General features: G+C 40.1%; 1 protein-coding gene across 2 annotated transcripts in view; it reads left to right on the top strand.

Moving 5' to 3' along the window:
* The window catches only part of NDFIP2 (Nedd4 family interacting protein 2), a 67,538-nt gene extending 42,860 nt beyond the window's left edge, over positions 1–24,678 (top strand). For both annotated transcript variants that reach the window (XM_061626546.1, XM_061626547.1), the window contains 5 exons: positions 8,397–8,484; positions 12,497–12,621; positions 15,420–15,486; positions 17,655–17,760; positions 22,431–24,678. In XM_061626546.1, the coding sequence (XP_061482530.1) occupies positions 8,397–8,484; positions 12,497–12,621; positions 15,420–15,486; positions 17,655–17,758 (384 nt within the window). In that variant the 3' untranslated portion in view covers positions 17,759–17,760; positions 22,431–24,678. The remainder of the gene's footprint in view (positions 1–8,396; positions 8,485–12,496; positions 12,622–15,419; positions 15,487–17,654; positions 17,761–22,430) is intronic.
* The last annotated feature ends 924 nt before the right edge of the window (positions 24,679–25,602 follow it).

Genomic DNA, 25,602 nt, shown 5'->3' with positions numbered 1-25,602 from the left:
AGGCTATTTCCTTGAAGTATTTACAGTTATTACTCTAGAACAGAACTTGGTGGAAAGGTTATGTGGCTCAGTAAAGGTTGATGCCTGGGTGAGAGGCAGGAACAACCAGAAGGAAATGTGTGGTCCTAACCCATTTTCTTGGTAAGAGGTGAAGAGCTGGGGAGCTGTGACCTGGTCAGAGCATGGGAGCCATTCATAGATATATATCCAGGATGCAATTATGCATGGTAATGGAATCTGTGCTTGTTAATTATTTCTCTTGGGAGGTCAAGGTCCCATGATTTGGGTAGAAGCATCATTATGGAAGGAGTCACATATATTTGTGTCTGAGTGAGGCGACCAAGGGGAGGAGACTGACGGTGTTCCTAAGCAAGTAGTCACAGGTAGTGACGGTATGGTGCATTGAGGAGGGAGGATCAGAGGTATGGAAGATCTAGATGGCTGCAGGGTGTCTCCTCTACTGGGCCTATCCCTACCCTAGAGGTACCTGGTAGCCTGACTCCTAGGTCCTATGGCGTGGGGGTGCTGCTTTTAAGAGGCAGGTCAGTTCATAATAAGACCTCACAGGGCTGTGGAGTCGGTACGCCAGACCATCGACTCCAACTCCTCTATTTTTCTACTCTCCGACTCCTTCATAAATGGCAAATGTATATTAACTAGTAATAACAAATTTACTGTAGTAAAATGGTAGCACAAGGCATTTCATCACCACCACGTGAATCCAGAGCTTGGAAAAGTTACTTTTTTGAACCTCAACTCCCATGAGCCCAATCCCTGGGGCTGATGGGAGTTGTAGTTTAAAAAAGTAACTTTTCCAAGCTCTGGATTCACGTGGTGGTGATGAAATGCCTTGTGCTACCATTTTACTACAGTAAATGTGTTATTACTAGTTAATATGCATTTGCCATTTATGAAGGAGTCGGAGTCAGTACATTTCTACCGACTCCACCCAAATTTGCTCCCAACTCTGACTCCACGACTCCAACTCCACAGCCCTGCTCACTCATCCATGATTTGAGGAAGCTGAGCTGGTATATATTCACTAATAGGCAAACAAACCTTGCGGTTTAAGAATGTACCAAACTGTAAAAACCAGGAAAATAGGGCAGCTATAGTGAATGCACCAGGGGAGCAGGAAACCTGACCTGCTGTCTGAGATATTGTACTGCCTTTGTAAAAAAAATTGTAAAAATGAAAACAAAATTTGGGATGGTCTTTTCACAGTCCAATCCACTTCCTGTATAGCTTGGAAAAATTTGGTAACATGTGCCTCTGAGCATATGGTGAGTGGTGGCAACCTGCCATTTCCAAAGATGGAGAATTACATTTTTATGTTTGTTGGTGTTCTTTTTACTTTGCTTCTTTCCTCTGTTACTACTGTTTCTACAGAGAAACTAACCTAGAAAATTATATTTCTCTCATTATTCATCCTAGAACTCTGTATCAAATTCATTTTTATTAATTTCAAAGCCTTTTTATTGGTCAATGTCGTATGATGGTGAAGGCAGCCTTTTGTGTTTCAAACTGGAGGTTGTATTTTATTTCTATTTTGGGTGCATTAATTAACAGTTGAATCTGAAACTGCAGTTTGATGTAAAATCAGACTGATTACAATATGTTGTTACTTAAGCAATGAATCTAGCTGTTGGAAAAAACAGACTGGGTCTGCCCAAGATGCATGTTTTCAGCCTGCTATGCTTAAACCACTCCACTTAAGGAAAGGTCGGCATGCTCAATTAAAAACATAGGGCACACCTAGAATTTTGCAACAATATATTTCACCTCCCACTATTTTATCTTGTGCAAGCTGAGACGCTCCTCATGTCCATTGGAGACTATTCTGCAGAATAGTCAATGCCATTATTCTACAATTGTTTTGGGAGATTTTTTAGTGTAAATTGTGCATAGTGTTGCTGTACTTCACATATTTATAGAAACAGAAGCAAAACAAAATAATTTACTATAGGAAACTTCACTAAAGTTCAGATAGTCATTTTAAATATGATTGATTTACTTTGCAATATCTGAATTATATCAACTGTTTTAATACTGTTGCTTCCTCCCTGCTAAAAACAAGATCAGCACAGCACATGTTATCTGGGCTGATTGCAGGTGTTGCCACCACTCACCATATGCTCAGAGGCACATGTTACCAAATTCTTCCAAGCAGCACAGGAAGTGGATTGCACTGTGAAAGACCAACCCAAATTGTGTTTGCATTTTGACAAATGTGTAGGGCAGTACAATATCTCAGAGAGGAGGTCAGGTCTCCTGCTCCCCTGGTACATTCACTATAGCTTCCCTGCTTTTTAAAGTTTGATAGAAGTATCTTTTGGCAATAGGTACACTCTTAAACCACAAGCTTTGTTTGCCTGTTAATGAATTCTCTGCTTTTTAATCCGGGAGGTAAGAAATGGGATCCTGTGCAAGTTTGTTGAGAATGGATTGATCATTTTTACGCTTATCGAGTTCAATGGGCTTTACTCTTCTGCAATCATGCTTAGGATAGATGAAACTGACCATGGGGGGGGAGGAGGAAGTGCGGTGGGATGGGATGGGAGGAGGAGGGCAGGTCTGATCATTTGCATGCTTATTGAGTTCAGTGGGATGTACTCCCATGCAATCATGCTTAGGATAGGTGAAACTGACCATGGAGGGAGGAGGAAAAGAGAGGGCAAGGGCTGAAATGGACAGGGAAGGAGGAAGAGGGGAGTGGAGGAAGAAGGAAGGGAGAGGAGGGGAGAGGAAAGGCAGATCTGATCATTTGCATGCTTATTGAGTTCAGTGGGATTTACTCCCATGCAATCATGCTTAGAATAGGTAAACCTGACTGAGGAGGAGGAGGAGGATGGGGAGAGGACAGGAGAGGGAAGGGAGGGGAAGGAGGAGGGGCGAAGGAAGGGGGAGGGAAGGTTCAAAAAGGAGGGGATAGGAGGGAGGGAGGGCAGCCTTAATCCTTTGCATGCTTTTTGAGTGCAGTGGGATTTACTCCTGTACAATCATGCTTAGAATAGGTGAAACTGACCTGGGGGAGGGGGAGGGAAGGGTAGGAAGGGTAGGGGAAGAGGAGGAGATTTGGTGGGTGGGCACTGTTCAGAGGGGAAAAGCCCCTTTCCTTTCCAAAAGGAAAACGTTGTGAACAGTATCATTCTTTTCCAGGGTTTCCCCCACCTTTCTATTCTGCAGCAGGCACATATTGTCTCCCACCCAAATTTGAACCCAAGCTGTCCCTGCCTTCATCCACACCAGACCTTTATTTCATTTTAGACAGTCATGGATTTCCCCCAAAGAATCCTGGGAAGTGTAGTTTGTGAAGGGTGCTGAGAGCTGTTAGGAGATTGCATATTCCCCTCACAGAGCTACAGTCATCAGAAGAGGGGCTGACTGTTAAACCATTCTGGTCACTGGAGGTCTGTCAGGAGCATAGGAGTCCCCTAACAACTCTCAGCACCCCTCACTAACTACATTTCCCAGGATTCTTAGAGGGAAGCCATGACTGTCTAAAGCAGCCTTTCCCAACCAGTGTGCCTCCAGATGTTGCTGGACCACAACTCCCATCATTCTCAGCCAGCATTGCCAATGGTCAGGAAAGATGGGAATTGTGGTCCAACAACATCTGAAGGCACACTGATTGGGAAAGGCTGGTCTAAAGTAAAATAAATGTCTGGTGTGGGTGTGGCCACCTGATTAGGAAAGCCAAACAGCTTTGAGTCTGGCTTTTAGAACACTTGACAGTTCTTGCCAAGCATGCCCAACGCTATAATAGACTTCAATATTTGATGTAGAGGGTTGTTAAGCAAGTGTTCCTGAGTTCAGGACCATTACATTTTGTTTTGAAATGTGCTTATGGGAAACAGTGGGATGGCGTGGGGGGTATTTTCAATTTAACATTGCAGAATGCGAAAAATCCATGCTGCCTATAATATATAGCCACTCTCGTGCCTTTTTAATTACTGAGATCTGGGTCAGCAAGCTGAGCAAAATGGATTTGACTGTTCTTTGCCCACCTAGATATCTGGTTGACATCTGTCACAGAGCATGCAGAGTTGGCAACACCAGAGGTCTGCTGCAACAGCTTTAAAAGGCACTTTGAGAATCAAATCACTTTTTCCCATGCTAAGTTGAATGCTGGAACAACTGGTATAGCACAGTGGGGAGGAGAGCCTGGCTGGGAGTCTAGAGTCTGTGAGTTCAAATGCCCGCTCATTTCTCCTGGGTGTCAAGGGCCAGCTAAAGATCACCCCCACAGTGAGTGGCTCAGGGGCTACGTGCCCTGCCACCTGTGCAGCCCTGGGCAGGCTGCATAGTCCCAAGGAGCCCAGTTGCCCCCACGCTGGCAGCTGCAGACAAGGAAGGGGCTGGCTTGTGCAGCTGTGGCAAGCTGAGCAGGCCCTAGCCAACTGGGGAGGACTAGACTTACAGGCAGGCAATGGTAAACGCCCTCTGAATACTGCTTACCATGAAAACCCTATTCATAGGGTAGCTATAAGTCGGAATCAACTTCAAGGCAGTCCATTTCCATTTTCGTTGAATGCTGCTACTATTCCTGAGGCAGGTGAGGTGTCCAACACAACAACTTGCCCGATCTTGTAGGATCGGTTTTACTTGATAAGGACTAAGACAAGGTGCTTGTAGCTGTTTGGCCCACAACATGCTTTCTCTAAACCTGCCTGTCATAGCTTATTTGAGCTAAGTGGACTGGGGGGGAAGAGAGGTTGGCCAAGGGGTAGTGGTTAACGCATCTTTGCACAAGAAGTGGTGTTAGACACTTTGTAGTAACCCATAGTTTGAGCATTCCTTAAAATGCGCTCCCTGGACCCCAAGATACTTGACAATTACCTCCCAGCCACCAATAACCCTTTTTTGGGTAATGTGCTCAAGAGAGTAGTGGTGCAGACGCTCTTGGAGGAAACTGAATCTTTGAAATGAAATGAAATGAATCTTTATTGCTCAAACCCTTAGGCTACCACAATTCATCACATGTAAAAGGGGAAAAAATACATATTAAAATACAAGTTATATTTCAAGAAACACAGTTCAACAGCACACAGTAAAGGGACAACAGTGCTAAATGTCAAATAAAATTTCAGGAGAGTATGAAACTGATTATCTTGACCTATGAACTGGGAGTTGGTGGCACTGTTTTACATTACTACGTATGCAGCCAGATTAAGAGAGTACCATTGGGGGATTATGTTTGTGCCCCAAACAGTTGTGCTGTGGAGCATCCCAGAGCACTGTTTTGTTACCAATGCTATTCTATATGAAGCCTCTGAGAGTGGTCATTGGTAGATTTGGAACACAGGCTATCAGTATGCTGATGATTCCTAGCTCTGCTTTCTCATATTACTGTGGCTGTTTTGAACTGGTGCCTGGATGCAGTGGTGATATGGATGAGGGCCAACAAACAGACTGGCTCCGGGTAAGACAGAGACTCTAGGTGAGCAGTTTCCAGGTTTGGGAGTTCACCAGTTCTGTATGGGGTTGCACTCTCTCTGAAGGACCAGGTTTGAGAGTGCTCCTAGAACCATGTTTGTTACTGGAGCCCGAGAGAGCCTTTGTGGTGAGGAGCGCTTGTTGTCAACTTGGGTTGGTATGTCAGCTACAGTGCCTTGCACAAGTAATCAGACCCCTGACCAGTGCTGTCATATTACTGAATTACAAATGGTATATTGTAATTTCATTTTGTATGATATTTTATTTTGAAACTGAAACTCAAAATCAATTACTGTAAGGTAACATTGGTTTTATGTTGGGAAATATTTGTAAGAAACATAAAAAACTGAAACATGTTGCTTGCATGAGTATTCAACCCACCAACATTAATATTTGGTAGAGCCACCTTTCACTGCAATAACAGCTTTAACTCTTGGGGTAGGTATGTATCAGCTTTGCACGCAGTGTTGGAGGGACTTTGGCCCATTCTTGGCAGATTTGGTCCAGGTTGGTTGTATGTTGCTTATGGATCACAAATTTCAGAGTGCCACGGATTCTCAATGGGATTGAGATCAGGACTTTGGGCCACTGAAAGACATTCACCTTTTTGATCTTGAGCCGCTCCAATACTGCTTTGGCCTTGTGCTTATGATCATTGTCCTGCTGAAAAGTGAATTTCCTCCCAAGTGTCAGTTTTTTAATGGACTGAAGCAGGTTCTCTTGCAGTATTTCCCTGCATTTTGCTCCATCCATTCTTTCTTCAGTTTTAACAAGATGCCCAGTCCCTGCTGATGAGAAGCATCCCTACAGCATGATGCTGCTGCCACCATACTTCACGGTAAGAATGGTGTGTCTTGGGGCATGGGCAGTGGTAGGTTTGCGCCACACATAGCGCTTTGAGTTTTGTCCAAAAAGCTCTATCTTCGTCTCATCTGACCACAAAACCTTTTCCCACATTGCAGCTGGGGCACTCTCATGCTTTCTGGCAAACTCTAGACGTGCTTTCAGATGGTACTTTTTGAGTCACAGCTTCTTTCTTGCCCCCTTCCCATACAGGCCAGTATTATGCAGAGCTCTTGATATGGCTGACTGGTACACCATTACTCCATTCCCAGCCACTGAACTCTGTAGCTCCTTCAAAGTGATTGCTGGTCTCTGTGGCTTCTCTTACAAGTCTCCTTCTCGTTTGAGCTCTGAGTTTTGAGGGATAGCGTTTTCTTGGCAGTGCCTGAGTGGTGTGATGTCGCTTCCACTTCCTGATTATTGATCCAACTGTGCTCACTGGGATATCCAAACACCTGGATATTATTTTGTACCCTTTTCCTTTTGTATTACATTATCTCTCACTTCTGTAGAATGCTCATCACTTTCCTTCAGATCCACAGCCTGACCAATGATCCTTCAACAGTGGGGTTTTTATCCTGACAATTTGACAGCGACTTTAATGGTTCACAGGTGGAGGCCAATGGTAAGGTAACTGTGTCCTCCATAGGGCAATTTCTTTCATCTGTGTAAACTGTGAGCTTCCATAGCACAGGGTTGAATACTTATGCAAGCAACATGTTTCAGTTTTTATGTTTCTTACAAACATTTCCCAACATATAACCAATGTCACCTTACAATGATTGATATTGAGTTTCAGTGTTTCAAAATAAAATATACAGAACAAAATTATAATATGCCATCTGTAATTCAGTAATATGAGAGCATTGCTCAGAGGTCTGATTACTTTTGCAAGGCACTGTATGTCTTTTCCTCAACAAGGATAGCTTGGCCACCATGATAAGTGTAGTGGTAATATCACAATTGGATGACTGTAATGCACTCTATATGGAGGCTCCCTTGAGACTGGTCCAGAAGCTGCAGCTGGTAGAGAACACTGCAGCCAAGTTGTTGAGTGGGCTACAAGGATGTGTTCATATTACAGCTGTGCTGAGGGAACTACACTGGCTACTGGTTAGCTATTGGGCCACATTCGGGGTCTTGTTACTAACACATAAAGCCATGAACAACTCGTTGCCAGGACCAGGAATGTTTTTATCTGTAACTGTTTTAAGAGTGTTTGTATTTGTAACTGTTTTTGGATGTTGTTGCTGCTGTTGTTAAAATGTTGTGTTGATGTGTTTGCCTGGGCTCCTTTGGGAGGAAGAGCAGGATACAAATTTAATAAATAATAATACCCGAAGGATTGCCTGCCTCTGTATAGACCTGTAAGATCACTTAGACTAATATGGGAATTCTATTCATCTGTACCACATCCTACAACGGGGATGGGAACCTGTGGTCCTCCAGATGCTGCTGGACTCCAACTCCCATGAGACCTAGCCAACATGGTCAATGGCCAGGCATGATGGACATTGTAATCCAGTAACATCTGAAGGCTGCGGGTTCTCCATTCAGGCAGTGACCTGAAAATTGACATTTTCCTCTGTTGGCCCTGCATTCTGGACTACCCTTCCCTCTACCATACGTAGTCATCCATCAGTTGCTTCAGACTTATTGTAAAGGCATATCTTTTTACCTTGTTATTACTAGATTTGTTTTTATGATACTGTTTTTCTGTTTATACTTCGTTCGTTGCTTAGAAATTTTAAATATTAAGCTGTTTGGAAATGTTTTTAAATCTAGCTTGCTTTAATTTTAATCTGCTTCTGAAGAACTGTGTTGTTGATTGCTATAAGTGATATTGAACTAGGGATTTTTTTAAGTTTTAAGAATTAGCTTTAATTATTGTATTTTGTGTTTTTAAAGATTGCGTTTTGTAAGTCATCTAGAGAATTGTATTGATGTGTAGCCATATAAATTTAATAAATAAAAATAACTATTATGAACAAGTAGTCTACAACTAAAGCATACATATGTAATCTTGTTTTCTTGACATGGATACCTGCTTCCACTTAAATTTGCAGTTGAAAAATCTTAATTCTATGTGTTTACAAGTAATTGTTACCACCTTAAAGGAAGAAGAGTATCCCCCAAGGGATGATTTCAGTGATGCAGACCAGCTTCGCGTGGGCAATGATGGCATCTTCATGTTGGCTTTTTTCAGTAAGTAACACGTCTTTGCAGTCTATATAAATTATATTGCTTAAGGCAAGGATGGGGAACCTCTTTCGGCCTGAGGGCCACATTTCTTGGTGGGCAACCCTGTTGAGAGCCTCATACCAGTGATGGGTGCACTATTCTCCATCCAGACATGCAAGTGGTAGTATCACAATTCAAGGACACATTCTAGCCAGGTAAAATCATTAGAGGTAGTTACAGGGCAGGGCTTATGAGGGATGTGGCCTGGGAGACGGCATGGCCTGGGACTGAGCCCTGAGCGTTGCATTTGGCTCCCAATGCATGAGATTCCTCATCCCTGGTTTAAGGTAAATGCAGAAGGATGCTTGATATAACTAACGATACTGTCCTCCTAACCACATAAGAAGCAGGACTTACTAAGGGAGAAAAGGGCAGCACTTTAAAGACTTGCATATAATTTTGCTCACTTTTGAGGGCTGCTTCATATGTTAGGCAATAGCAAACTGTAGTTTGACCTAGATGTGTATATACCACTGGGAGCCACAGTCAACCCTGACTCTGGCATTTTTACCTCAAATGTTTTCGCCCATTCATATTTTACAATTTTAGGTGTATTCCTGAAATTGCAAAGTGTTGCACAGATCTCTCTCAGGACAGTGTTAGTGTTAAAGCTGCCACTGACACATGGTTTGAGCACATTTGTCTCTGTGAGCTGCAAATGATATATTTATAGTTAATTTACACTACTGGATATGGGGAAGCAAGGTGCAGCATGATTATCTACACTTTCATTTATCCAAAGTCTTTACTGACATCAAGAGCACAGGCTGGGCTCTTGTTATGTGGAGTAGGATGAATACCTTCTCTCACCCAGCCTATCAGGTGATAGGTAGTGATAAAGCCTCTCTCCAGTCAGCTGCTCTTCTTCTCAGTAGATCAGTGCTATGGTAAATGCATCTGGTTCTGAATTTACAGTAGTTGAAACATTGTAATTTGAAATTCAGCAGTTCCAGATTGTGTAGCATACATTGAACATTGACAGAGAAACTCTTGCTCCTTATTTTCAAATTATTTCTGTCCTTGGAATGCATTGTATCTGTTATGTAAGGAACTGGTTGTGATAGATATGTGATATGTGACTGCCATCTTGTGACAAATCTCCGTATTGCAACTATTATTAGCATATTAGCATCATATTTAACATTCATTCGTTCATGTTGATACTTGAGACTGATTACAAGTCTAGTCAGTATATAGAGATTCTGTGGGTTTTTTTAAAAAAACCCATTAATACTACAGATATGCTATGCAAGTATGTCTTTGAGTACAATAAAATTGTAAAATAAAAAAACACAGGCTAAAGTAGAATAATGGGACAGGGTCTTGTTTTTATTTGTTCATTAAATTTATATCCCGCCCTTCCTCCCAGCTTCATGTCAACTTTGACCACAAAGCAAAACACAACAGATAAACTTTATATGAAACTGCCATATGCTTTGCAATCCCTGATTTTCAGAGGGAGCTAAACTGGGAGATGTTATTGAGCCCCAGGTCGGCCACCATATATGGTGTTTAGGCTGTGCTCAGTTTGGTGGATTGCAAGTTGTGCAATCCAAGTGTAAACAAGGAAATGGTAGAAGAGTAAAATTATATTTTGACAGCACTGATTAATACTTCTGGGAAACTGGAGCAGCTTCTAGAAAAGCTGAGTACTCTGATAAATATAAGAACTTTGCATGATGGAACTTGCCACTTGTAAATGAAAAGGCGAGTCTGTGCATCTCCTTAGTGCAATGCATAAAACATGATACTCTTTTAAATATTTAGCACACCATTGTGGAGGCTGTTTTTCCAGTCCAGTAGTATTTTGAGCAATGTTTCGAGGGGGGGAGAGGGGGGATACAAAACCTCCCTGCAGTTTCTAGACATCTATAAAGAAAATTATAATTTCATTTATTAATTTTGTAAAGGAGATAATGTTTATTCACAGTACTTGAGACCCCTCTCTTTTAATGCAGACATTTCCAGAGTGGTATGCAATCTAATTAAAAAAAAAAAGATAAAATTACTTAAAAATACAAATTCAGTAAAATACAGCAACCAGCTAAGGATAGAGTTAAAGTTAGTGACCTAAAGAGCCTGCTTTTTAGCCTATGCTGAAAAGATAACAAGCTCAACACCAGGCAAATTTCTGGGAGGAGAATTCTAAAGCTGTGGTGTCATCCTATAGAGGGCCCTATCTCTACCTGCCTAACTTCTTGGTGGTGGAACTCGGAGGAGGGCCTCCAAGGCGAATCTTATGGTCAATACTGATACTCTGAATTATGTCTGGAAATGAAGAGTGAGCCTCTATAGCTGTTTTAAAACTGGTGTAATGTTTCATTCAACCATTCCTTGTTAGTGAAAAAAATGGAAATGGACTGCCTTCAAGTCGATTCCGACTTACGGCAACCCTATGAATAGGGTTTTCATGGTAAGTGGTATTCAGAGGTGGTTTACCATTGCCTTCCTCTGAGGCTGAGAGGCAGTGACTGGTCCAAGGTCACCCAGTGAGCTTCATGGCTATGTGGGGATTCAAACCCTGGTCTCCCAGGTCATAGTCCAACACCTTAACCACTACACCACACTGGTATTCAAATAGGGAAGAAGCTCAGCTAAGCCTTGCCATGTAATGGTCTGATAAGGGATTTCAAAAGAAATCACCATCAAGATAGCATTTCTGGGGTCCTAGACAAGCTCATTCAGTTCAGGTAAGAAGCCTGTTGAGCAGCAGGTGGTCAGTGCAACAACAGAATCCTTAATCTGCCCTGGGTGCCTTTTTTTGTGGAAAGGTTGTACTTGTATAGGAAATGTGATCAGGTGCCAAGTTTTCAAAAGTTTGAAAGTTCAAATTATCTAGAATTTGGAGACCAAAACTATAGAAATTTTGCTATAAAAATAAATGCTTGCTTCAGGAATGCAAAGTGATTCTAACTAAAGATGAAATAATAATTTTTCTTGTGCATTACAGAAAATCTAAAGTTAGGCTTACATAAAGTGTTTATTTGCTTTCTAATGGTTCAGAGATGCAAAATGAGGGTAACTGGTTAACACAGTACTAATGTATTTATTAAATCCTATGAAATCATAACAACCTGCGGAAAATTTGTAAAATGTGAAAATTGTGCTCTTTAATGCCTGGTTATAGTTGTTATGTGCCTTCAAGTCGATTACGACTTGTGGTGACCCTATGAATGCCTGGTTATAGTGAATCCAAAAAAAGAATTGGAGAACTTGTGAAAACGCTGTCTGTGGGATTTAACTTTACTTTCTTAGCTTATAATCAGCATCCCACAAATTTTGGGTGGCCATAAGCAGCCAAAGCCAAACCTTGCTGCCTCTAGAGTCCTGTCACTCCCCTTCTTCCTGACCTCACACATATTGAAATTAGTTAATTGGTGGGACTCAGTGCTTAACTGACTAGATTGTGCTTCCAGATTATTTGATAAATATCTCTGTTGATAGGGTACCACATTCATATGGTGGTAAAAGTGTTTCATTTAGCCAAATTAGAATGTGATATTTGCATTTAGCAAATTTAATAAGCCCAGTTGTTTGATTTAGTACATAGTAACTGCTGAAATTGAGAAACAGAGCTCTGTACCTTGTGGATATTAAAAGAATGAGTGCTTCTCTGAATACCCTCTTTCATAGCGGAAGTAGCCATGTCCATAATACAGCTTTTTGACTCCAGCTTTTTCCTATTGGAAGAATACAGTATTGGCCACATTAGAGTTGTCCACTCTTCACATTTCAGGAGAATCTGTGAAGCCTTATAACTTTGATTTGTTTCACCTCAGTACAACAGTTCTTTCCAGCCACAGTGAGCTACCCTGCCATATTGGGTCTCCATTTTGCATAATTTCATTTTTAATGTTTGCTGGTGGAAGACCTTTTAAACACTTACAGATAAACATGCTAATAGGTCAATTAAAAAAGAATTCAGCTAAGTAAGAATACGGTTAAGTTTTAACAAGGGATGTTGCTTTTATTTTAGTGGCATTCATTTTCAACTGGATTGGATTTTGCTTATCATTCTGTATAACTAACACCATAGCAGGAAGATATGGTGCCATCTGTGGATTTGGGCTATCCCTGATCAAATGGATTCTTATTGTTCGGGTAAGTTTTCTGATCGTGGATTTTAGGCAGTTTTTAGGCAGATACATTTAAAATACGATGGTAGATTATTGTTTCCACTTTGGTCAAGATCCTACCTATGAATTTAGTGTAGCTTAATGCAACAAAACATGAGTTATATGGCTTTTTATGGCACTGGAACCTCTGCCCTCAGACTTCATTTCTGTTCTTCCTGAGTTATTTGCGCATGTTTTTTTTCTAATTGAAATATGATGTTGATGTTTTTACAAACCGTTCGGTTTGGGGACAGGAGTGATATACCTGACTATCAAACCACTTTGTAGCTTATTTGTTCTATTCCAGCTGGTAATTATTATTAGAACCACTATTTAAATTTAAGAAGTAGTGCCTGCTTTTTTCTTCCGATCCCTTTTTCGTTTTCAGTCATGTCTTTTAGATTGTAAGCCTGCAAGCAGGCACTGTCCTGTTTTAATTGATGGGTATAAGCTGCTCTGGGAGTCTTTTCAGCTGAAGCTCAGGGAACAAACACTCCAAATAAATTAATTAAAATAGTACATTTTAGTCCCTGAATAAAATATGGAAAAGGGGCCTGCTAGTAAACGTTTTCAGTCACTGGATGATGACCTTGTGTCAAGTAAATAAATCTTATGGATGGAGGCAGGGGAAACAATACAGTCTGTTTAAAGCAAGAGAGGACATCTTTAGTGACTGGGGTGTCTGCCAAGCTGCATGTAATGCATAGTCAGGCCAGCTCCAGGGTGGAGGAATCCCACAACCAAGTGCAGTCGTACGGCCCCCCTCACATCCCTGACACCTGCTCTGGGGCCTGTTTTTATGTTGCTGTTACCATCATCATTATCCATTGTGTATTGTTTATTATTATTATTATTAATTCCTCTTTTCTGGTATGAGTGGCTTGATTTGATCCTGATGTCCTGGAAGTTGATTGATTCAGGAGCAAGGGGGGGGATGGCCACCATCATGTTCTTGTGTGAAAAAATAATATACTGGGTCTGCGGGTGTTGACATCTGCTGTCTCCTCTCCCCCCCCCTCACGCACACAAAGAAAAAAAGATGGCTATCTTTTTCCTGCCCACAGTGGGCCAGAATTATGTGATTTCCAGGGCGTTGGGGGCAAATTCAAGATGGTGACTGTCACCCACTCACTGATGGAGTGCCCAAAGGAGTTAGGAGGTTTTGTGTGCTTGATTGTTTTAAAACAAAGGAGAGGGAGGGGCAAAGCAAAGGGAGTTTATTGCAGAAAACACAGAACCAGAGACCCCTTAATTGCTCAGATGTGGAAACTTTCATAGAAGTCAGGTCATGTTACATGATCTCTTCTGCGCATCGTTATTAAAAGCTTCTTTATTGATCTGTGTGGATGTCCTGTAGCTCCCTTCTTTTTGCCCACGGCATGAGGACAGGACTCACTGCAAGCTTGAGCCCCTGTTATGCTGCAGTCACGTCATGATGCTGAGAAGGCACAGCTTGGTGATGTAAATAGGTGGTACTACACAAAAACAAGTGTATTGGTAGGCTGCAGTTGGTGGAAACAGGTTGTATATAGCCCTTCAAAACATTCATAGTTAACGGGCTATAATAACATGACCATCTTTCACTACTGAGGGAGGTTTATCTGTATCTGATGAATACCTATACTGTTAGGATTTGTTGGTGTATATTTATTGACTTAGTAAATGCCATAAATAAACTGACAAGCTTTAAATAATGCTTCCTTATATTTGCTCCATAAAGTATTATGAATTACTATTGTGTGCAAACTTGTCTTATTTTTCTGCTATCTAATCCTTTATAAAATGTAAGCATTTGGCACTGTATTGTCTTTTTAAACACTAGACTTAACATAATGCTTTACCCAATCTTAGCAATTATTTGTTGATATGAAATAATCTAGAATTGATTGGCGTCAAGGCAATTGTATTGGCAAAAGAGAGAGAAATGATGAAGTAGCCGCTACTTGACTAAATTGTTTCTTTCTCTCTCCAAAAAGTTGCAGTGAAGTTCTGTATTGTTGGGAATATGGGGCTGTAATTGTGGGGAGTTCTTGGAGACATTTGATTCAACTCTTTTTATCAGTGAACCATGCAGTCTGGAGTCTGCTGAATGCCAGATACCTGTCTCCCAAACCATCACATCCTACCCTCCAGCTGCCTGTCAGATTCCCACATCACAGAGAAGACTAAACTGTCTGCCATGCTCACTAACAGGAGTGGTTGAATTGGCCCTTCAAGGTTCATTTAGCTGCGTTCAGCTCACTGCTGGGAACTGAATGTAGGAGAATCTAGTTTGAAAATGAAAAGAGTTTAATGAATCAGGGGTCTTTATGGAACTGGTATGCTTGGCAGTGATTATCAGTAGGGGGTGTACAGAAGGTCAGAAGCTCTCCTTTTGTGGGGTCAGCCAAACATCCCCATCTGATAAGATTAAACTAATGTGACTTTTGGTGTTAATATCGAAAGCAGCAGGCTGCTGTAATGTGTTTGAGATGGCAGACACGGCGGGAGGGGGAGGTGAACACAACCATTATAATGGTGCCTGTCTGATCCTAATGAGCAATACTTAATAAACCTTTTTTTACAGGTTGGTTGAGACTTCTTTGTTTGCAAGGCATAAAAAGAAAAACTCCATCCCTTCCTCTTTTGTTCTAATGCTGCACGGAGAATTTGTCTTCCCAAATGCATTGACTGTGATTTCTTTTTTACCCTTTGTGTATGTGTATGAATTTTAAATTCTTCATATAATTCCAAGCATGAATTGAAATATAGCTTACATGTTTGGGGGCTTTTTTCCCCTTCCAGTTCTCAGATTACTTTACTGGCTACTTCAATGGACAGTACTGGCTTTGGTGGATATTTCTCGTACTTGGTAAGTCCCAGTCAAAAATTTTACTTTTGAATTTTCAAATAACTTGATGACAGAATAGAAAAAAATCCTCACTCTGTAAATGTACATCAAGTATTGATTGTGTGGGTGACAGAACTATAGCTGATCAACCACCACAGAAAGAATTTCCATATTGCCTCCCCAAAGACAAAACAATTTTCAAAAGAGACCATTCACATATTCAAGTTAGTGAAGTACATAAAATTAGTCCTCAAGATACAAAGTTTAGCAATAAAATATATTTTTTAAAAAAACAAACCTTGATATGTTTATGAAAAGGGTTATCTGATATCTATCTTCAACATTCTGTTTGAAAATCTGGTTTATATTTTTTCATCCCCTGTGGCTTTCATCGATATTCTTTATTTTATCACCACTCCTTTTTATTTAAAGATCAGAAAAATAACAATCTATTAAAGACATGGAGGGCAGATTTCCTTAATGATTTTTACATTTGCGAAGTCTAAATATGAGAAAGGTTATTCTTGAATTTAGCTCATTATGCCTTTAAATTTAGCTCATTATGTCCAAAACACAGCATCCTAACTAAACTAAGATTATTCAAGTATAAAATATCAAATTTAATGTATAAGCTTTCAACTTAAGATATCTAGTTTTCATAATTCTTTTTGTACAAGGACTATCTAAAAAATTATTTGACTATATGAATGATTTTGAATGCTCGTGTGCCTGCCACTTTGTATTCAATTCATGGAGGTATCCTTTTTTGCCTTAGAAATGCACTGCGTGTTAATCATTATTCACTTACGCAAAGAGAAGGGCTTTATGCTACTGAACACAGTGCTTCTGTTCCCTCAGTTTTCTTTTGAAAAGCTGTCTGCTGAGCTTGAGGCTTGTGGGGGGGGGTTGGCTGGGGAAGGAAGGCTTTTAAATGTATTTGAACATCCACTTGTGCATCCATCACTTGGCTCACTTGCTTGGGTCTTGCTTTGTGGCAGTGGTTCCCAACCTTTATGAGCACGGGACCCCCTTTATAAGCTGAAAAAAAATTGTGACTCCCTCCCCCCAGGGAGGCAGGCAGGCTGCCAGGAAGGAAGGGGGAAAGCAGCCTTTCTTTGCAGGCTTGCTTCTTTTTGCTTCACCAAAAGCCCTCTCCTCTCATTCTGAGCAAGGGCGTTGCCAGTAGCGGCAGTGCAAGGAGATGGGAATCAGTGATAGTAATCCCCTCTTCTTCCTGGTAGCTCCACCCTCAGCCTCCTTTGGCATCTGCCATGTATTTTATAGGCAGATGCCTGCCCTTAGTGCTCCTGAAAGACGCTCTGGCGTTTCAGCAAAAGGCCTCCCCTCTCGTTTGGAGCAAGGAGGAGGTGTCAGGGAGTGAAGACTTTTTAAAAAAAAATTTAATAAATAATTCATTTCTTTACTGTTCATGGCCCCCTCTGGATTACTTCGTGGCCCCCCTGGGGGTCCTGGCCCCCATGTTCGGAACCACTGCTTTGTGGTGTAACTATCATCCCATCTATTTTTAGCTTATATCTACCATTTTATTTAAAAATTCAATGCTGCCTCCCTTAAACATTCATAAACTTATTGAAACAATAAAATACTAAAAACAATTGTAAATGGGAGCAATTTGTAGTCAGATAGCAACAATACATGCTCGAGAACACTGATGTAAATAAATACCCATTTAGCCCATAGCCTGAAAGTAGAAGCTAGAAATCAATAATAAAACACAAGACTAATTAAAACTAAACTATTGATTAATAAAGTAATTTTTAGTTGACTGATTCTTACAAACCACTTCTAATTTATTAAACTTAAATAAATTTGCATTATCACCAAAACCTTAATATAGTATCTTTTTGACACACTGTGATTGGCAGACCCGTACTACGCTGTACAGAAAATTTAAGTTTCAATTCTACTTGTCATGCATTTTTAGCTGCCTTTTATTCTCCCTGATTTCCCACTTAGAAAGCATAATTTCCTTACATTTTCAAAGGTATGTTGCTGTAACTGTGACTATATACAACTTATTTGGCATTAATGTGTGTGAAATGGCAAATCTATTTATTTATTAAATTTATATCCCGCTCTTCCGTGCAGCAGGAGAAGGTTTACTTCCTTTTCATTTATATGGGAGAACATTTTTTAATTAATGTTTTATATTGTACCTCTGCTTTTAGGTCTCCTCCTATTTTTCCGAGGTTTTGTTAATTACCTGAAAGTCAGAAACATGTCTGAAAGTATGGCAGCTGCTCATAGAACAAGATTTTTCTTCTTGTACTAGAGGTAAGCACTGTAGCTCCATTTGTAGGTAAGTACTTAGTATGAAAAATAGTAGTAACCAACAAATTGAAATGACTTTCTCAGTCTTCAACACTTAAATATTCATGTATGAATATTGTCTTCTATAGCTTGATAATTGCCGTTTTTCAAGCCTGTTTCTGCAATGTCAGGGTTGAACATTTTCCTTCTTTTAAAAGAAGCAACAACAACAAATCCTATGCACTGCGTATGTTCCTGTAGGACTTACTCTTAGATGTACTATTTTAATAGGATAGTGCACTAATATGGTGCTCACATTTTCTATTGATTATGTCTACCATTATTAAAAAGGTGTTTAGGGATTTGATTTATCCTGACTATGAAACAGCCAGACTTTTCTACAGAAGGCAACAACATATAGGCCTGAGGGAAATCTAGGAGTGCTGTCCTTGGGTGGATTCAGGTCTTAAGCAGCTTAGACATGAGTGAATGTTTTACATGTGAATGTGCCTTATTATTAAGTCTTTGATGGAAAAGTGAGTTGTTAATATCTGATTATTTCCCCCAGGCCTATATGTTGTTGCCTTCTGTAGAAAAGTCTGGCTGTTTCATAGTCAGGATAAATCAAATCCCTAAACACCTTTTTAATATCTGGCAGGCTTAATCAGTATGTATCCAAAGTCCATAAGTATTTAAACAGAAATCCAAATTCAATAAAAAGGAGATACACTGATTGATGGATTATTGTCTTGCTGAAAATTATCCATAATATTTACATACTCACAAGTTTCCAGGTCACTTGACTTAAGGCCATTGCAAAGATTGCTGATATAGTGCAAGTTAGACCAGTATTATTACCCCTTGTTTCAGATTTGATGTATGTGTAGCAGGCTGAGAAAATGGCAGTGTGTATAACAGCTAGCAAGATTGTGGCCAAAGTGAGCTTTAAACAAGGGGATTGCCTTTGCAACACTTGTAGTCTTAGCTATTATGGGACACCAGCTCTTATATTCATATCAGGATACTGGCTGTTGTAAACTTTCTCTCATCTCCCTGGATGAGGAGGAGGATGACTGTACTGCACCCTCAGTGTAGTGGTGCCTTACAGAATTATATTAGCAGCACAGATGGGTTCCTTCTTCCAAGGAGCTTAATATCTAAAATAGAGAGTGGAGAAAACAATGGAGAGAGGGAAGAATGTGGGGAAATGCTGTTAACAGATACTTAAAGCTTGAATAGTTGAACGAGGGTTAAGAGGATAAAGAAAATGCCATGTGGAAAAGGAAGGGTGTGAGGAAAGATTTGAAGAAGAGAGCTAGCACATACAACATACACCTGGAGGCAGTTTCATGTGTAGGGGGTAGCAAAGGATGAAAGAATAGTTTAGTTTAAGGGCATAGGAGATGTTCGCTTGGCTGAGGATTGTAGAGCAGGAGAAGGTCAACAGCAGGGAGAAAATGAAGAAAATACAGTCAGAAGATAGGGTGTAGCAAGACTGTGGATAAAGCAAAGTCAGTAAGGATCAGACTATCTTCAAACAACAAGTTAGCAATATTTAGAATTAATCTGTTACTCTTTGTATCACAGGCTGAATGTAATTCATGGGATGCAAATAAGAATGTAGACCAGCCAGTTTTATATGGCTTCATTATACAGCCACGAGAGTGGCTGTATACTATAGCCAGCGTGGATTTTTCGCATTCCGCAATATTAAATTGAAAATACCCCCATGCCATTCTGCTGCTCATTTCAAAACAAAATCTTACAAAACCTATAGACTTGAATTCAGAAACCGTTGCTTAACAATCCTCTTCAGTTTTCGTGACAATACACAAAACACCTGGAGAGAAGCCAGAGTTCAAAGTCTAAAAAAAGAGTAAAATAATCCAGATCCTGTTGGACTCATAATTTGTTGAAATTAATTAAATATCAGCCATGTTCACAGAGCACCTGTAATCCTATTACTGACCTTGTCCCATACTCTGACCTTCATTTTCTGCAGTTTAAAAGTTAAAAAAAAAAACGCCTGGCTGATTTTTAATTAATTTAAGAAATTTAACATGCTCAGTAAGAACCAAATGTCAGTGTTCTAAAAGCCAGACTAACAGGAGTTTGGCTTGGTTACTGGGGGCCACACCCACGCCAGACATTTATTCCACTTTAAACAGTGATGGCTTCCCCCAAATTATCCTGGAAAGTGCTGAGAATTGCCAGGAGAGACCGTATTCCCCTGATGGAGCTCCAGTGGCCAGAGTGGTTTAACAGTCAGCCCCTCTCCTGGTGATCCTCCCTCCACTGCCTGCCCCTCTCCCAGGTCACTTTCAATTATTCTAAGTTTTATTGCACAGGAGTAAATCCCATTGAACTCAGTCAGTATGCAAATGATCAAACCTGCCCTCTCCCTCCCCTCTTTCTCCTTCCTCTCCCCTCCCTCCCCGTTCCTCTCTTCCTCTTCCGCACTCTAGCCCTCCCCCTACTTCTCCCTTCCCCTTCCCTGCCCTTCTCCAGGTCAGTTTCACCATCCTAAGCATGATTATAGGGGAGCAAATCCCATTGAACTCAAAAAGCATGCAGAACCTGCCCTCCTCCCTTCCCCCTCTCACCTTCCTGTTCCCTCCCTTCGTCCTTCCCTCCCTCTTCTCCTCCTCCCCTATGGTCAGTTTCACCTATCCTAAGCATGTTTGCAGGGGAGAAAATCCCATTGAACTCAATCAGCATGAAAATGATCAGTCCATTCTTAGCAAACTTATACGGGATCCCATTTCTTACTTCCCAGATTAAAAAGCAGATAAATTCACTAATAAGCAAAAAAAAAAAACTCCTTACAGTTTAAGAGCATACCTATAGCCAAGAGATATTTATATAAAACTTTAAAAAGCAGGGAAATTGGGCAGCTATACTGAATACACCAGGGAAGCAAGAGACCTGACCTTCCTCTCTGAGATATTGTACTGCCCTACAAATTTGTAAAAATGCAAGTTTTACAATTTGGGTTGGTCTTTCACAGTCGAATTCACTTCCTGCCTAGCTTGGAAGAATTTGGTTATATGAGCATATGGTGAGTGGAGACAATACCTGTAATCAGCCCAAACAACCGAAACAAGCCATGTGCTGTGCTGTGCTCTGCTGATCCTTGTTTTAGTGAAGCTTCCTATGGTAAATTATTTTCTTTTGCTTCTGTTTCTGTGAATATGTGAAGTACAGCAACAATTTGCCTAATTAACACTAAAAAACCCTCCAAAACAATTGTGGAATAATACCACTGACTATTCTGCACAATAGTCTCCAGTGGTCATGAGGAGTGGCTCTGTCTGCACAAGATAAAACAGTGGGCAATGAAATATATTGTAGCAAATTTCTAGGTGTGCTCTATGTTTTTAATTGACCATACCCACCCTTCCTTAAGTGGAGTGGTTTTAGCATAGCAGGCTGAAAACATGCATCTTGGGCAGACCAAGTTTGTTTTTCCAACAGCTAGATTCATTGCTTAAGTAGCAACATATTGTAATCAGTCTGATTTTACATCAAACCACAGTTTCAGATTCAACTGTTAATGTACCCAAAATAGAAATAGAACATAACCTCCAGTTTGAAACACAAAAGGCTGTCTTCACCATAATATGACACTTGCCCATAGAAAGGCTTTGAAATTAATAAAAATAAATTTGACACAGATTTCTAGGATGAATAATGAGAGAAATATAATTTTCTAGGTTAGATTCCCTGTAGAAACAGTAGTAACACAACAAAGAAGAAAAGTAAGAACACCAACCAACAAACAAAAAATGTAATTCTCCATCTTTACAGTCCTGATTGCAGAAGTTGCCACCACTCACCATATGCTCAGAGGCACATGTTACCAAATTCTTCCAAGCTAAGCAGGAAGTGGATTGGACTGTGAAAGAACCCAAATTGTGTTTGCATTTTGACAAATTTGTAGGGCAGTGCAATATCTCAGAGGAGGTCGGGTCTCCTGCTCCCCTGGTGCATTCACTATAGCTGCCCAATTTCCCTGCTTTTTAAAGTTTGATAGAAATATCTGTTGTCTATAGGTACATTCTTAAACTGCAAGGGTTTTTTTGCCTATTAGTGAATATTAATATAAATGAACTGTGCATGTGCTTTTAAAATGTATCATAACTTGCTCCTGACTGGAACCCTTAAAGCATTGGTGAAAACAATATTTTAGTAAAAAAAACAAAACCCACCCCAATATCTTACGATTTTCAACACGGAATAGGAAGGAGCTTGTAAACAGTGTCTCCCAAGTGTTTATAGATGAAAGACTTGTCTAAACAGAGAGGATTTTAAGGTATTCTAGAAAAGTCAACTAAGTAGATCTTGGGTTTTCTGATGGAAAGGAATTCCACAATCATTGGGACACATCACTAAAAAAATCTTATTACCAGTAGTGACCAGTAACACTTCTGATGGTGATGGGACCTGCAGAAAAGCCTTGCTTACAGACCTTAATACCTGGGAAGGTTGACGGGGAAAAGATGCTCACTCATATACCACTGATCCAGAAATTAATTGCTGTCTACTGGAGTCCTTATAGTACTGATGAAATATTCTCCATACACTGAAATGGTTTCAAGAGTGAAAATGTAGTGTTGTTAGATGCTTATTGATTGTCCCACTAACTTAATTAACAATAGTTTTTAACTAACATACAACTCTTTCTTTATTCCCAGACTGCTTCGACCAGACATTCCTTTCTCGTACCAATGTGAACTTCCAGCCAATCTGTAACCTTCCAAGTGAATAGGGAAAGACGACTACTAAAAAACAGAAGATAAATTTGAAGCAGGATCTTTTGCCGCTTAATGAATGACAGGATGGTTTATACTTAAGTGCCATTTCTGTTCATTCTAGTAAATATTTATATTAAGCATTGCCTTTTGTCTTGCACATATGTATATGTGCTAATTTAACAAGAACTTTAAAAACAATAAAGTCCATGCATATGGTCTGCTAAGCAGTCGAATACAGCCAGACTTGACTAATTTGTGTTTCGTATCTGGAAGATTTTAAGTGGTAACTTGTTTTCACAGTATTATGTACTATCTACTTACTGATCTGAAGTTTCAATTAAGTACAGATAATTTGTACTGAATGACTCAGAATAAGCCACTTAGACTCTGTTAGTATGTAAATTACATTCAGCCAATTATGCACATAAAAAGTGTTCTGTCACATAATTTGTAGTTCTGTAGATATACGTTGAAAAGCTGTTGAAGGCCGACCAAGGTTTTCCCAGTGCACCTCTCTTGTTCTGGTGCCATTGGCATGAATTTGTTTTTTCCCTACATAGATGTGGGCCATATAAGCAGTAGCCTTAATTGGTGCCAATTTAAAACCCAGTTTCTTGAAGTAAGCATATACAGTAAAATCTGCATGTGCTGTAATTCAAAAAGTCCCAATATATTACCTGATTGTTATATTACAGGAAAGCTGTGGTGGTTGCTCACCTGTGACAGCATCCCATGCTGCTCTGGTAATGTAGGAAACCAGAAGACAGATGAGGGTAGCGAGATCACATGGAGGACGCTGCACCAGGCTTGGTTGTCAGATCAGGGAGGAATGGAATTGCCTTTTCTCTTTCCCTGTGACTTCTCCATTTCTGCATTAACAGAGCAACATGGGATTGAGCCGTGTTGGAGCAGTAGCTGCTCCCCAGACTTTCTAATCGGCACTTACACTAGTGAAAAAGACATGTGCAGATGACCAGTTCTTTCAAACAATGGTAAAATATTAGCAATAGCAGTTCTCATACATTTTACCAGTTTGATGTGCACATGGGTCTTTGGGCTGGATAATTGTTTTGGCATAAGCCCTGTAAGAAAGCTTTAGGCACAAGTTTGTAAAGAGCCAAAGGAATGAAGATGTACATCTGAACAATAATGCTTTCTTAAGTGCAGAACTCTAAAGAATTTGGGTCCCGATCCTGTGGAAAAATCTTACTCAATTCATTGTCATGTTCATCATCTCATTGGAAAGTCTAGCATAAAGAATTGCTAGTCTGATCCTGCACTTTCCTTGGTAGCTGGACCTCTATCCTACTCCTTCCCTTTCTCATCCTGCCATACAATCATTGACTGAAACAGAAGATCAGGAATGTACATTCTCTAGACTCTAGCTGCACAATCTCTAGAAGGAGTAGAAGTTGCACAGCACCAGTGCATGGATAACCTAGATTTTTCAGCCCAGAGTGTCAATTTTCATTGTCATTATGTTACGTGAGGATATTTACATAAATGTTGTTTGAGGAGTTACTCCTTAACCCAAGAGGTTATTCACTATGCTTTCACAGAAATGAAGTTCAGTTTTGATAAATTATAATACACACATTTTCATTCATCCCTGGATAGCAAAAATATAAGCAGTGCGCTGTTGATGGTATTCACGTGATGATCATTCTGTGTATACATCTAGGGCTTTATGGGAAGGCAAGTGTCCAGGCACATGTATTCCTTTCCCAAACATCTCTGGGACTTAGCACTCTGGCACGAAGGGAGACAAGTTCTCCCAGACATCCACAACTGTCATCTCAGTTGCTGCCAATCGCTAATCACTCTGCATCTCGGGAGTGGGAAATGCACATTTATTCTTTTATTTCTTAATTTGAACTCTTGCATTTTTAATATAAATGTGTAGAGGAATTGTATGTCTCATTTAGTGCTGTATCCAATTTTGTATCTATTGTATGCATAAGGTTTATATTCTTTAATTATTTCAGGATTACTAAAAAAAACAGCGTAAGAGTTTGAGAGCAAATGCCCATTTCTGCTTTTCTTGAAAATAAAATTCTTCTAGGAATTCCCATGTATTTCTCTCTGAATTCATCAGTATTTTTTCTATGCTTTTTTTTCTTTCTTTCTCTGTTCTTGCATTATTTGTTCTCATAAGAGACAAGTGAATAAAATTTTTGTTTTGGAATAAGGTCTGCTTGGTTTTTTTGCGTTGTACATTAGGGAATTCTGACAGAGCTTTTTATTAGGCCAAAATGGTTCATTTGAACACTTACCTCTTGATCCCACTTTTTAAACTTCTAATTTATAAATCAGACTAGAAGTGATATGGAGAACTCATGAACAGGAGTGAGTGTGTGTGAGAGAGAGAAAGATAGAATATCTTTGTAATGGTAGTGTTATGTTTGTGTGTGTCTACGATCAAAGCAGCTATTGGGAGCAAGGCACTAGGGAAAAGTCTGTTAATCCCACCCACTGACCCTGGTACTAGTTTCTTGTTTTAAATCATGTGTACACACAAAGAGAGCTGCTGTTTGCCCCACAAAAGAAAATATACAAGTATTGGAAATAAAGCAGAAAAAGTAGTTATTTTCCATGACTAGAAAAAAGTCCTTTTGAGATGACCTCCTAGGTTTGTTCCTGGTATAAGAAACTATGGTTCCTGCCTGGAAACTGCAGGGCAATAGAGGAATTCCCCTCTCTTTCAGAATGATTTTGCAGTGGAGATGGCTGCATTTGTCATCCTTCCAAGGGAAGTCAAGCCTGCAAGATTCTACTGCATATATGCATTTAGCAACCCTGGAAGCACATCCTTTTTTTTTAAGTGTGTTTGTGTGTGTGTTAAGCTCTTGAAGCAATTGTGTCTGCAGCCCCTAGTTCCACAGTGATTGTAAAACAAAGGATATATAAACAAACAAGAAATGACTGGTTTTAATCAAGTTTTCCTTTTTGTAATTCATGTATTTCATGTGTAAGTGTGCATTTGCAATTAAATAGGGACTTCATTCCATCTACAAGCATAATCCAAAAACGTCTGCATGAAAAAATGGTCTATGTAGAGGTGGAAGGGCTAATAATGAAATGAATGGATTTCACTTCGGTTCTCTGCACATGA

This window comes from Rhineura floridana, chromosome 5 (genome assembly GCF_030035675.1).
Source record: "Rhineura floridana isolate rRhiFlo1 chromosome 5, rRhiFlo1.hap2, whole genome shotgun sequence".
In the NCBI taxonomy this organism is placed as follows: Eukaryota; Metazoa; Chordata; class Lepidosauria; order Squamata; family Rhineuridae; genus Rhineura; species Rhineura floridana.
Note: the sequence above shows the minus strand (reverse complement) of the source record. Positions and strands in the feature narration are given on the sequence as shown.